This window comes from Sminthopsis crassicaudata, chromosome 2 (genome assembly GCF_048593235.1).
Source record: "Sminthopsis crassicaudata isolate SCR6 chromosome 2, ASM4859323v1, whole genome shotgun sequence".
NCBI classification, from domain to species: Eukaryota; Metazoa; Chordata; class Mammalia; order Dasyuromorphia; family Dasyuridae; genus Sminthopsis; species Sminthopsis crassicaudata.
Genome location: NC_133618.1, coordinates 344,000,508 through 344,014,308, shown reverse-complemented (window position 1 = coordinate 344,014,308; position 13,801 = coordinate 344,000,508). Strand labels below are relative to the sequence as shown.

At 30.4% G+C, this 13,801-nt stretch overlaps 1 protein-coding gene across 3 annotated transcripts in view; it reads left to right on the top strand.

Annotated features, from left to right (window-relative positions):
* The window catches only part of SNX6 (sorting nexin 6), a 60,563-nt gene extending 47,013 nt beyond the window's left edge, over nucleotides 1–13,550 (top strand). For all 3 annotated transcript variants that reach the window (XM_074290624.1, XM_074290625.1, XM_074290626.1), the window contains 5 exons: nucleotides 2,560–2,599; nucleotides 7,763–7,849; nucleotides 9,661–9,820; nucleotides 9,908–9,993; nucleotides 12,717–13,550. In XM_074290624.1, the coding sequence (XP_074146725.1) occupies nucleotides 2,560–2,599; nucleotides 7,763–7,849; nucleotides 9,661–9,820; nucleotides 9,908–9,993; nucleotides 12,717–12,770 (427 nt within the window). In that variant the 3' untranslated portion in view covers nucleotides 12,771–13,550. The remainder of the gene's footprint in view (nucleotides 1–2,559; nucleotides 2,600–7,762; nucleotides 7,850–9,660; nucleotides 9,821–9,907; nucleotides 9,994–12,716) is intronic.
* Nucleotides 13,551–13,801: the final 251 nt, after the last annotated feature.

The following is a 13,801-nucleotide window of genomic DNA, read 5'->3' as shown; positions in this document are numbered from 1 at the left end:
GAGGTTTGTTCATTTTGATTTAAGTTATATCTAGAGTACATTTTTATTCCTACTCTTAATTGAAGAGCATTTCAATTTTTCATTCCTAGGTTTAATTTTTTTTTTTAATTATTGAAAAATATGATTGAAATAGTCCATATTTTTCACCAAAACCTTTTCTTTGAACTATGCCATAAGAGTTTTTAGGAGAAATTCAAGATGCAGAATTATACACAGAGTACCAATGATTTCACTTTTATTTATATTCATATGAAAGAAAAACAATTGATATATGAAAAAATATGGGGTAATAGTTGCTAACAAAATCTGGTTTGTGTCCTATTAAAAATTGGGAAATTACTTGTTTTGTTAACCTTGTGGAATTATTGACAAGATATTGGACAGGAAATAGTGTTTGCCAGTTTGCTGGAGTTATCACTTATAAGAGCTAAAAAATCAAAGATTTTATATTGATTGCTTTATTCAACAAATATTTATTGAGCATATCTTGTACAGAGAGCATTAATTCAGACATTAGGGAAGATAGAAAATTTATAATTCCTTTATTTCTGGAAGCTTAGTATAAATGGAAAAGACTAACATAAATGTCTCAATGAGAAATGTAGAGTATAAAGCAGTACTGCATGAGAGTTAAGAAAGAGGGTTATTCCTCTATTGGATTACTTACTGAAGGAGTTCAGGAGAAGGGAAGGAGAAAAAAAGGTGATTCTGGTGGTGGATAGAAGGAATTAAATTCAAGCTTTCATAGAACAGGTGACTTTTCACTTGGGCTTTAAAGAATTCAGCAATCAAAGAGGAATCAGGAGAGGCCATTCCAGGCATACAAAGGAGAGCTTGTTTTTAAAAATGATTCTATACATAATGACGTTCTGATTTTATCTTTCAATCCTTGGAAAATACTTTCCAGTGAAATATAATGTGATGAGGAGAAAGATTCACAAAGATTCACATGCTCTTCCATATTGGAAAAGTAAAGGGAGAGGAAAATGTTTGTTGTCCATCAGTGTATTAAGGGTTCATCTGGAGTTAGAACAACCTGAATTCAACTGTGGCCTCAGATGCAAACTATATACTAATTGTGTGTCCAGGGCAAATCATTTAACCTTTGTTTGCCTCAATCCATTGGTGAAGGAAATGGCAGGCCTCTCCAGTATTTTTGCTAAGAAAACCTGGTCTACAGGATCACAAAGAATAGGACATGAATGAATAACAACAATTAATATATGCTGCTGGAATAAGGATTTTGGGTCTTGATTTGAATTGAAGGTCAGAGTAGAATTGCATTTGGGAAAATTCATCAACTATTATTTTTACCAAAAGTTCATCTCAGTGATTTTATATGGTTGCAAATTATGAAAGTTCTCTCAGAAGAATTAAAATGACAAATAACTCCAAAGACAGTAGTAAGAGTTACCATGGCCACAGGTAGCATGACATATATTACTAACAAGATTAGTTTATGAGAAGTGAAGTGTAGAATGTTTTGAATGTCATTAAAGTTGCATGGACCAAAAACCTTAAGTGGAAAGGTTAATAACATATCAAGATAGACCACCCAAGTGGCTTATTGTTACTCTTCACATAGTGTGAGAGAGAGAGCAAAAGAAGTTTCCAGAACATTGAATAGCTGATATATGGAGAATTTATGGGAAACTGTAGACTACAATTGCATGAAATTTAAAAATATATATGTGAAAGGGATTATTTTACTTTTTCCACATTAGTATTTCTCTGATTTAGTATATGGTAGCATTACCACCTAGAAATGTTGAAAGATTCTTTGATAAGAAGTGAATGAATTCTGGAGTGATGTTTTATTCCCCTATTACTATATGGGAACATATCAGTCTTAGGTAGTGCTTAAAGCATCATTTTTAATCATCAGATATCTTAAGCATTTATATACTTTCTTTGTTTTGCCTTTAATTGGATGAAAAAAAAAATTGAGGTATCTGTTTCACCTCTACCTCTTAGTATTTTATTTGCACATTAGGGCAGTTGAATAATTTTGATAAAATGTGGCACATTACAAAAGGAGATATAGATGTGTGTTTGGTTTGATTTGGTGGTGTCTTCTTGACACACAAGGCTTTCGGTGAACATTTTGAAATATAGCTATTTTTCTGAAATATTTAACAAATTCCAATTTGTACCTGGATCAAAGTAGGAACTAGATCCTTGTATATACTAATAATCAACAAATCTCTTACTCTAATGATTAATATCATTTAAATTTTTTAAAAATGCTAATTTCTTCCCAAACATTATTTCAAACCTCAAAACAGTCTTGTGAAATATAGGTACTTAGAGATATTTTCATCTCTATATAGTTAAGAAAACTAAGACCCACAAAGAATATGTCACAATATGCCCATTGTCACATCTCTAGTAAGTGTTAGAAGCAGGATTTTAGACCTAGACCTTTCTGATCCCAGCCCAAGCTCTCAGTAAAATACTCAGAATTAATTTGGATTTTTGAGCAATTCTGTGAAAACTTGAAATGGAAAATTAACGCTATCTAAAGAAGCAACTAACTGATAAAAAAATTTTTCTTTCCAGATTTTTTCTTAAAGTTTCAGAATTGTTTGATAAGACAAGGGTAAGTCCCATTAATTAAGATTTGAGAATCTTAACTCTGCATGCACTAAGACTTTTGAGTTTCCCATTGTGTTTTAACAAGAAAAGTTGGTTATACTTTAAGAGCATCGATTTTACCAAAAGGTATTTAGTATTCAGTAGTTAATTTTGAATAAAATACATTTTATTCTTTGCCAACTATTTGTGCTTGAAATTTAAAAATGTATTTTTGTTTTTCTTATTATTTAAATATTTTTTAAGCTTTGCCTCAGTTGTCTCATTGTAATATGAAAGTATCCTTAAGTTCTTAAAGATTATTAAGTGGAAGTCTTACTTTTAAAGATAGCTCTTGGCAAGTCTTACTGAACTGGAAGGGATTCAAGTTTGGGCCTCTTGATATCTGAAAAACAATCAGAGAAACTTATTACAGGTTGGCTAGGGTAACATGCTTACCGCCTCTTTTATATCTGAAATAAATTTATTTATATTAAATTTACATATTTAAAGCTTCAAGGATGTTTATCTTTTTAAGAATGGTTAAACAAGACTTTTTTTATTACTGTTTGCCTTTTGTGATTATATTATATTGGAAACACCTTTTAGTTCTTTTTATCATATGATAATCCCCTTCTCCTGAAATGTTTTGTTTTTTTAATTCTTTTCCAAGCACATTGCATAGTTTGTGGTACATAGCAAGCACTTAATAAATTTTTGTTGACTCAACCAAAGAAAATCTCTTAAGGCAGTTTACTAAATCACAGAAGAGTTGTGATTCAAGTCATTTTTTGTACTGGGAAAAAAAAAAAAAAAAAGTAAAGTCTTTGAAGTTTAGTAATAAAGATTTTTACTAGACTTATTGGTTATTGGATTTTTTAATATGGTAGACTTGTTAGGCTTTTCAAATCAAATGAAATCTTTTTTTTTTTTTTTTTTAATCTTTACCAAGACTTTTGTTGTAGCATCTTGTATACTTATCAACAAAAGATGATACATTTATTATGTGGTTACTAAATTGTTTGGAAGGCCATAATCACAATATTTATCTTAATGAACTAGAGATGATATCCTTTATGTTTCATATTCCATGATTATATGATAATAAGTGCTGGTTTGCAAGAAATACTGTTTATTTCACTTGTGGATGACTAAACTGGGAACAGTGATTAATCCTGTGTTTGTATGTCAAATTTTGATTTGACAATACTGGGTGATTTCAGTTTATTTCAGAGACAAATGAATGGAATTGTCTATTTACAGAAGAAAGAAAATTCTTTGAGAAGAAAATACCTTTGTTCCTTTTATTATGCTACCTTTGTTCCATTTAAAGGTGTTAGTTCACATTGGTTAATATGGACTCATATGAAGGCTTTAAAAAAAATTTTTTTTAGAAATATTTCAAAATCTTAGTTTTTCTTAAAAATCATTATGAATTTATTATCCATTAATGGAGCTCAACTGGTTTCAATATATTTATAATTTTAGTCTCTAGGACCTCTTAGGATAACATCCTTACCACGCCTTTGTGTGTAAAGCAAATTTATTTGTTCTAAATTTACGTATTTCAAGCTTCAAGGATGCTCCTCTTTTCAGGAACTATTTGTCTTTTGTGATTATATTATTTTGTGCTATATCACATTTTAGTTCTTTTCAAATGATCATATGATACTCCCTTCTCTTGAAATGTTTTATTTGTCCGTTAATTCTTTTCCAAGATGTAATATATAATATATAACATAAATATGACATATTCACAAATATAACAATTACTCATAAGCACTTGAGGCAATCACAGCATCAAAAATAAAAAATGGTGATTTTTTTTTTAAGTTGTGTGTGATACAGAAACAATAAACATAAGGCAACAAGATCATATCTATTTTTAAGCTTTATTTGAGAAGTGAAATTAAAAAACCACAATGTTGATTTAAGGATTAGTAAGTAAAACATAATGAAGAAAAGTTTAAAATAACATTATTCAAATATACACACACGGGTAATGGTGAGTAAAAAAAACCCAAACATCTATTTCTACTGAGGTGAGGATAGATGGTTTAAAGGGAGACAGAAATATTTTAAGGTAGTCAAAAGAAAAAATTCCTGGCAGTGAAGTTTTAAGTTCTAGAAAAGGTACTAAGCATCCCTTTCAACAGTCTTTTAAAAAAGAAAAAGGGGGTGGGGGGGAACAAGCACTGTCTTAGAGGAAGAATTTCAATTTGTTTTCTGACAATGATATGTTAATCATTATCTCTACCCCCACTCCCAAAATGTAATCATACCAAAACTACTTTATTAGTATTTGGTACAACATTTCCAATGAAATGGAATTCTCTTACTTTATAAGGAACTTATTCAATTTTTAACAGTTTCAATAATAACATTTTTCATATTGATCTGAAATTCAGTTCCATATCTTAAATTTATTGATCTAATTTGGAAAAACACAAAATGTATCTAATCCCTTTTCATAATAACTTCTTTAACTAGTTAAAGAAAACTATAGTTTTCCCCTCAGTTCCTATCTTTTATATGCCAAACACATTATACCTTACTTCACCCAGTTCAGTGTCTTTTATTACATTAAGCATGACATAATAAACTTTCGTCCATTTTAATGTTTTGTACTGACATTCATATAACTGAAAGAAGGTACTTCACAACAATTAAGAATGGTGTGTTCCATGAGATACTTAAAAAGATTTTCCTTCTCTGGATAAAGAGTCAGAGCAGAATGTTTTGAAGTGTATTTATGACATATATAATATTCCAGTTCTGTGCATTTTGGTTAACTAGAAATTCTGGATCATGAGTACCTAGATAAAAGAGATCTTACTACTTCTAGATGCATGTTAGATTCTTACTAATTTAATTTTGGAGCAATTTGGAAAGAGGATAATATGAAGTTTATCTTTGAATGAAATAGTTTTCTTCATTAGACAAAACAATTTACTAGTATTAAAATGAGGGAGGTGATAGGGGAATCATAGAAGTTACCAATTTAATTCCCCCCTTCCTTTTTTAACAGATGAATAATCCTTTTTCAAGCATTTTAATCTAAACTATCAATGTACTCAGTACACTAATTACAAATCGTAATTATATAAGCAGATAACCCAGGAACCTTTAATAATAAAATACTATTTGTTCACTATACTTACATTACATAAAATCTTTAATCTGAATTTTTTGCTAATTTCAATTGTTTTACCTACTTAAAAACTAGTGGGGCTTTATTAAATAAACAATCTTTAACAAATTTATTGATTCATAAGTAAATAAAATTTAATAGTGAAAGTCTAATATTTAATGTTAGAATAGAATTTTAATTAAAATTGTAATAGAAGGGTAGAACTTGGAAATTATAAGTAATAGAAAGTTCTGGTGTCCATTGTATTCTCTTGAGCATCATCTACCTTAGATGAGTTTTTGTTAAGTGATAAATGGTTCATTTCATAATTTCTAAATGTCTGTAGTAAAATAATGATTCCTAAAATAGTTTATTGCAAGAACTATGTGTACTAAGCTTGCATTTTCACTAAGGCTAAATATGATTATAATTTGTGCATATGTGTTTTTCTTAAATTCTAAAACTACTCAGTTTTGGCTTTGGAATAACTTAAACGTAGAAATTCTCTGTAGGATACGTATGTTTTTTGTATGCACATAATAAAAGGTATGCTTTAATTTATCCAGCTATTAAATGCCAAAATATATTTTTCTATGTAATGTATAAACTTCTGATATGACTTTTAATTTGTATCTTATAGAAGACCTTAATTCTAACTTGAGAAACTTAGAAACAGTGCATTTTTGGGGCATTCTGTGCCATTAATTGAAAATATAATATGTTTTGAACTTCAGAAGCTCAAAAGGCAGAATATTCTTTGTAGTATCATTGCAATGTTAGTTGAAAGTATAATTTCCTAGAAAAAAAGACTGAAACAAATCTGAGAGGCAGTGCAGTTACAGAGTGGGCCTCAAAACCACATTTCTCAAGACCTGTTTTTGACACATGGGCAAATGATCCCTGTGTCCTAGGCAACCTAAAAAGGATAGAAGTTGCAAAGAAAGTACTGACCTCCACTGGCAGTGAAGTTATACTGTAGCAATAATGTCACTATATACATGCATACATATACACACACACACATATACATATGGATAATGAAATGTTATGCATTGATTTAAAAAGCCAGTTTCACAAAAATAAGTTATAAAATTCTTGACTAACCAGTGATAAAATTCAAGATATTAGTAGACCCATAAGTTTAACAATATGGTATTGCAACCAACAACAAAAGAAAAAAAAAAAAAACCAAACTAACATAACATGAGACTGAATTAAGAAAAGTATAGTATCTATGACTAGAACAATGGTCCTATTACACTCTGCCCTGGTCACATCATTTTTAGGACCAATGTTATTGATAAACTAGAGAAAGGAGGCAGCAAGGATTCTAAAGGATCATGACAATGTGATGAGAACTAGCTAAAGCGACTAGAAAAGTTAGGGAGACATCATTGCTTTTGCTATACATCTGAAGGGCTGTTTGTGGAAGCAGCAGATTAATTAAACTTGGCCCAAGAGTGAGCAGTGGATAAAAATGGCAGAGAGACAAATTTAGGTTAACAGTTTTCTTGATCAACAGAAGAACTTCTTTTAAGATAATGGATTCTTTCTAAATTCAAATCTTCAGGGAAGGATTAAAGAATCACCTGTCAAGTAAGGTGTAAGTGTGGGTTTGGCTAGATAGCTTCTGAAGTCTTCTTCCAACTCTGAGGTTATATGATTCTATGAATGCTTTCTGCCCTAAATTAAATGATTTTAATTTCTTCTACTAGCAAAGAGTAGGTATGAAAAGGAAAGAGTATCTTGAAAAATAATTTAAAAAAAAAATGTTGTCTACAGGTATTTAAATTTCTAGAAGTAGCTTAGAAGTTCTTAACCTTGTTGTGTCATGGATACCTCTGGTAGTCTGATAAAGCCTATGCATTTCTTCTTGGGATGTTTTTAAACACATAAAGTAAAATACATAGGATTACAAGAAAATCAATTATATTGAGAAATAATTATTTCTCATCCTGTTTAAAAAACAAAGTTTATGCACCCCACATTAAAAATCCCTAAAGGAGATGAAGCTAAAATATGGGTATTTGCTCATAACAATTCTTTTACTCTTTCTTTCAGAAGATAGAAGCACGAGTATCTGCTGATGAAGATCTTAAACTTTCTGACCTTCTAAAATATTATTTAAGGGAATCTCAAGCTGCTAAGGTGAATTTATTATTCAGTGTTCCTTGAAATATTTTATGATAGAGGGCAGTTAGTTGGGGTAGTAGCTAGAGCACTAGTCCTGAAGTCAGGAGGACCCAAGTTCAAATTTGGCCTCAGACATTTAACACTTCCTGAATCTGTGACCCTGGATAAGTCATTTAACCCCAATTGTTCTCGGCAAATAAAAAAGGAAAGAAAGAAATATTTTATGAGAGAGTATAAACATTAGTAGTCATGCCTCATATCCTATTCACTGCCTTTCTAAAACTTTTGTAACTATAGCCAAGAATGATTCCAGTGAATTCTATAAATTTCCAATTTGCTATAATTCCATTAAGGAAAAGAAAGTCTTTGAAAAAGATTCCTAGTATTTAAGCATCAAGACATTTATTCAAACTTTTAGTAATAAGAATGAAAGTGATTTGTGGGAATGCTTTAAAAATTGCTTACATAAATCAGAGTCACAGTCTGGTTTTAATGTTAATTTATGAAGCAAGTAAGAAAGAGTACCAGTACATGTTTTTCATTTCATACCAAATTATCACAAAAAGACTATACAAAAGTATACGTCCAATTTGAAATATTTGATATTTCACTTTACAAAAAGAATATCTGTAAGTGGTTTTTATTGTCTTGTAAGCTACTTATATAGAAAAATGCAATAGGAAAATATAGGAGAACTGAAAAAAGTCATTCAAACCAGATTCAAATCTGAATTTTCAGCAACCATAGGTGGGGGAAAAAAAGTCATCTTAGCTATGTTTATTTTGTGAAATGCACTGTAATTTTAAAGTAGTTTAAAGTGTTTACTTTATTTGTGACTAAAGAACTGAATTTTAAGCTTAAGAATGTTGAATTTCTTCATATCATGTAAATATGACTGAATTTAATTCGGAAAATATTAAGCATCTGCTTTATTTAAATCACTATACTAAGTGAAATGCTGTTCTCTTTCTTATTTTGAGAGACAAAATTTATAGAATATTGGCCTCAGAAAAAAAAGAGATTTCAAATCCTTCCTCAGATACTGACTAGCTATGTGATTTTAAGACATGCTGGCAAGTCATGTGTAGGTGTAAAAGTAGCACCTTACCTCACAAGTTTCCAGAAAGGAACAAAAAGTAAAAATTAAGTGTACTAGTGAGACTGTATTTTCAAGCTTCATATTATACACATGTAGTTTCTTTCAACTTACAAAGTACATTTTTATATTGCTTCATTTTCACATTATCTGTGAAATGTGACAAGCATTAATTTTTCCTATTTTATGCATGAAGCTGAGTGAAGCTTATTCATGCTGTATGATTACCCAGAGTTATAGATATCAAAGAAGGGCAGAATTTAAACATAATTTCTGACTTTTAGTGCAGTTAAGAAAGATACTATTCTCCTTTATAACACATGTATATATCTAAAAGATCTTCACTTGGGACTTTAATTTTCTAAACTATTAAATTTACTTTTTGATGAAATTGATATTTGAAATTATCCATTTTTTCTACCATTAGGATAGGCATGTTCCATTTTTCATAATTTTAATGACTTTCTTAGTATTGATAGCACAATATTTACTTACACATACACACAACATAGCATATACATTGTTTGTTCCCAGACTTTTTTATGAGAAAGCTCTAACTCTTTGACTAAAGTGTGCTTCTTTCCTTTGTGTTTATATGGTTTAAAAAAAAATTAAGTTTTTATTTCCTTTAGACTTCATTACTTTAAACTATTAAACTTTGTGATTGAAAGTAATAAGTTAAATATTTTAGTATATGGCAAATATTACTTTGGAGCATATTATTTTATAGGATCTCCTATACAGAAGATCTAGATCACTAGTGGATTATGAAAATGCTAATAAGGCATTGGATAAAGCAAGAGCCAAAAATAAAGATGTTCTACAGGCTGAAACTTCTCAGCAAGTATGTTGTCAGAAATTTGAAAAGATATCAGAATCTGCAAAGCAAGGTACTATCTTTGTAATCTTTGTTTATAAGGAATGTCCCAAATTAATAGGTAAATTAAATCTTAAATCTTAATTTCCTTCTTTTGTAGAACTTATTGACTTTAAGACAAGAAGAGTTGCTGCATTCAGAAAAAATTTAGTGGAACTGGCAGAACTGGAACTAAAACACGCAAAGGTATTAAGACATTTTAATATCAGTCAAACTATTTGTAAATATCAGCTAAACTATGAAAGAGGACAAAGATAGAAAGAACCTTGAGTTAGGATTTCATTGATATAGAGAGCTCCTAGTCATGAAATTGTCTACCAATTCAAAATAGCAGCCCCTCTGTGATGAACTGTCTCTTCTTGCCCACTACTCCAATTTATTTATTTTGAGAATTTTTTTTAAATCTGAGTCCCAAATTTTTCTTTAGCCCTTTTTAACCCACTGAAAAGGCAAGGAGTATGATACTCGATTACACATATGAAAACATGCACAATGTATTTCCATATTAACCATGATTGCAAAAACAAGCAAGAAAATCATACTTCAAGTTCAACAGTTATGATAAAATTCATCAGTTCTCTCTGAAGGTGGATGGCTTTTTTTTTTTTTTTTTTTTTTTTTTTTTTTTTTGCTGAGGCAGTTGGGGTTTAGTGATTTTCCTAGAGTCACACAGCTAGGAAGTGTTGGGGCCTGAGGTTATATTTGGACTTGGGTACCTCCTGACTTCAGAGCTAGTACTCTATCCACAATGCCACCTAGCTGCCCCAATTTTAAAAAATTTTAAAGGATGTTTAAACAAGGTTTTGCAAAGACGAATGTTTAAGATTACCTATGGATATGTTTTGAAAACAAACAACTTTAAAAAGAAAAAAATAGTAATATTAAAAAAGGATCTAAAGTAATAAATTTTAAGAAAAGACTGGCTAGACCATTCATAGCCCACTCAATATTATGTTCACCTTTTGTTGTCTTTTCCATTTTGCTGGGCCTTGACTTGTTTTAATTTGCTTCTGTTTTTAGTGATTTGGATTGTGTTAGTAGTTAATTTTTTTTCTTTTGAAAACTTTGCATATTGTTTGACCATTACCTATTGGGGAATAACTTTTGACCTTATTTATGATGTTAATTTATTGTTAATCTTGGATTTCAAATTTTTTATGCTATATTTTAAGTGAAAATATTTTTTCATTCAGTAGCTTCTCATTCTGGCTACATTATCTTGTTCATACAAAACTTTTAATTTTATATATTAGAATTGTCTTATCTTTGTTATCACCTTTCTTCCCATTTTGACTAAGTATTTCTTACCTTTTCCCCCTACACTTACTGATCTCCAGACACAGTTATAAAATGTATACCATCCTCCAATTAGCTTTTGGATTTTTTTTTTAATAGTATATCCTTTTACATTTTTTATGATATAACTTTTTGCCTTTTCTTCACGTTCATTTGGAGTTTATTGCTATTAATGCTGGTCAACCTATTTCTCATCAAACTGCTTTCCATTTTTCCACCAGCTCTTGTGAAAAAAGGAACTCAATTTCTACCCACCTCTCTTCAAACCTCTCCCCTCCACCAGCACTATATTTAACTCTGTTGGGTATTGTTTCTCTAGTTTCTTACTTTTCTTATGATGGATCCTTTATAAATATTTGTTGATTGATTACCAAGAAGTAGCAGGTAGTTTATAATATACTTTAAGATCTAACAGTAATATATCCATATCATATGACTCCTGACACAAAGGCACACAATAAATACTTCTTGGTTAATCGATTCAATCCTGTTTTTAAAATTATTTCCTTTAAGATTCCATACTTTTTTGTTTAAAATTATTTTCCTCTAAAGACTGCTTTCTGGGACAGCTAGGTGGTGCAGTGGATAGAGCACCAGCCCTGAAGGCAGTTTGATCAGACACTTAACACTTCCTAGCTGTGTGACTGTAAGCAAGTCACTTAACCCCAATTGCCTCAAAAAAAAAAAAAAAAAAATTGAAAATGGCCTTTTAAAATATGGGATGAGAGGAATGAAAATACCTAAAGGATTATGGAAGTTGGGATATTGAGGGATTATGAGACTAGGTTATTTGAAGGTTATCCTCATGTCCTCATTCCCACTTGGCTGCTGTTCTTCTCTGTACTTAATCAGATCTCATTTTTCTGCAAAATTGCAACTATGAAATAATCTTTTCAGTATCCCTTACTTCTAAATCCTCTTCCTTCTTCTGATTGGAAGGAGTGGAGAATTGACAGGAGAAATCTCCTTCTGGATCCTCTATTTAAGGAAGCTACAAAATGATCATTTGCCATCTAGTTGCACACTGAGCTTCTTCATGCCCTGGAGCAGGGAACTACACTTTTCATTTTCTTTTCATGTGTTATTTTTCCCTATAAGAGTATGAGCTTCTTGACTGTCTTCCCTTTATTTGTATCTCCAGCCCTTATCACAGTGCCTGTCTATCAAATAGTCAGTGTTCAGTGAATGTTTTTAAATGACATGTATATTGAAATCCTTTAGTAGAAGAACAAGGATTAGGATTTATAGAACAACACACCACTATTCCAGAGATGGATTAAAGTCCTGAATTCCTTGAGGAAATTCAGAAACTAATTCTTTGTCTACTTACCATACTAGTGTAAAGGGTAAAAAGTAAAAAGTAGTAAAAGGGTATTTGAGGGTTAGAAACTGAGTTTTAATCTCATATCTTGTTATAGTGTAACCATGGGGCAAGTTACTTGACCTCTCTGTGCCTTAATTCCCTTACCTGTAAAACACTAAGATTGAAGAGGTGGTTTTTTTGTCATAAAATTTTATGATACCTAGTTTCAAGGTTTTAAGTATTTTTAATATTGTTTATAATTTTCAAATACAGTGTGTGAATTCATTAAACTTTTTGTTTTATTTTCTAGGGTAATTTACAGTTGCTGCAAAGCTGTCTGGCAGTGCTAAATGGAGATACATAAATTACACTCCATGTTCCTGTTAACAAGGGCTGCCTTCCTTTGTATTTTGTTGTTGCTGTTGATGGCCTCCAAACCAACAGGGCATTGGAGGGAAACAATCAACTGACAAAATGCACTTAATCTTCTGATTTTAAACAATGGATTAATACTATTCTCAAATGATTCCTAAGTAATATAATGCAACTTTGCTCAGAAATACATATATTCACATGTACATTTATTTAATCACGGTATACTTTTCTTGTTCAGAAACCAAAAGTTGTTTTTTTTGTGAAAGTAGGCAATATAATTATGTTTATGTTATAAATATACTTACCTGTAGCTGCCAATCTTATTTTTTAAGTTAATCCATTTGATTAAATGGGATCGTATTTCCATTGGTTATTTTTGAGTACTGTTACTATAAAACATTGTTTACTCATATATACTTGCAAAGCATCTTGATTTGGTTTATTTTTGGACATTTCTTAGAAGTTTTTAAACAATTGTTATATAATCTCACTATAATTTTTGAAGAAACGCAAATGCATTAGTATGTTTGCCTTAACTTGTAAACTAATCCTTATTGTAAAATAAACAGTGATAACAGTGATATTTTTAAACTATGTAGTCATTGTATCACTATAAAATTTGCAATTGGTCTAGTAAACCTACTTATTTGTTAGGCTTTAAAATACAGGTTCAGTTTTAAATATCTTTAAAGTGATATATTGCACCAAGCACACCAGTTCCTTTGCAAAAATAAATAAATAAGGTATACACCTCTGCTCTTGTAATACATAGATGGAATTTGGATAAATTGATTTAAATATGTACTTATAAAATATGTAAGCACAAAATTGACATTGGGAATTACAGAGCCTAGATTTGGATTTAGTCATTGAGCTAGCTATATAGTTTATGTTATCCACCTGCCTGGTGCTTGATTCCCCAACTTCTAGTTTGATTTAATAAGAAAATATTTGGTAGATTTTGGTTGAAAATCAGTATATAGAAACCATATTAGTTTGTCACAAATTAAAATTGGTTTT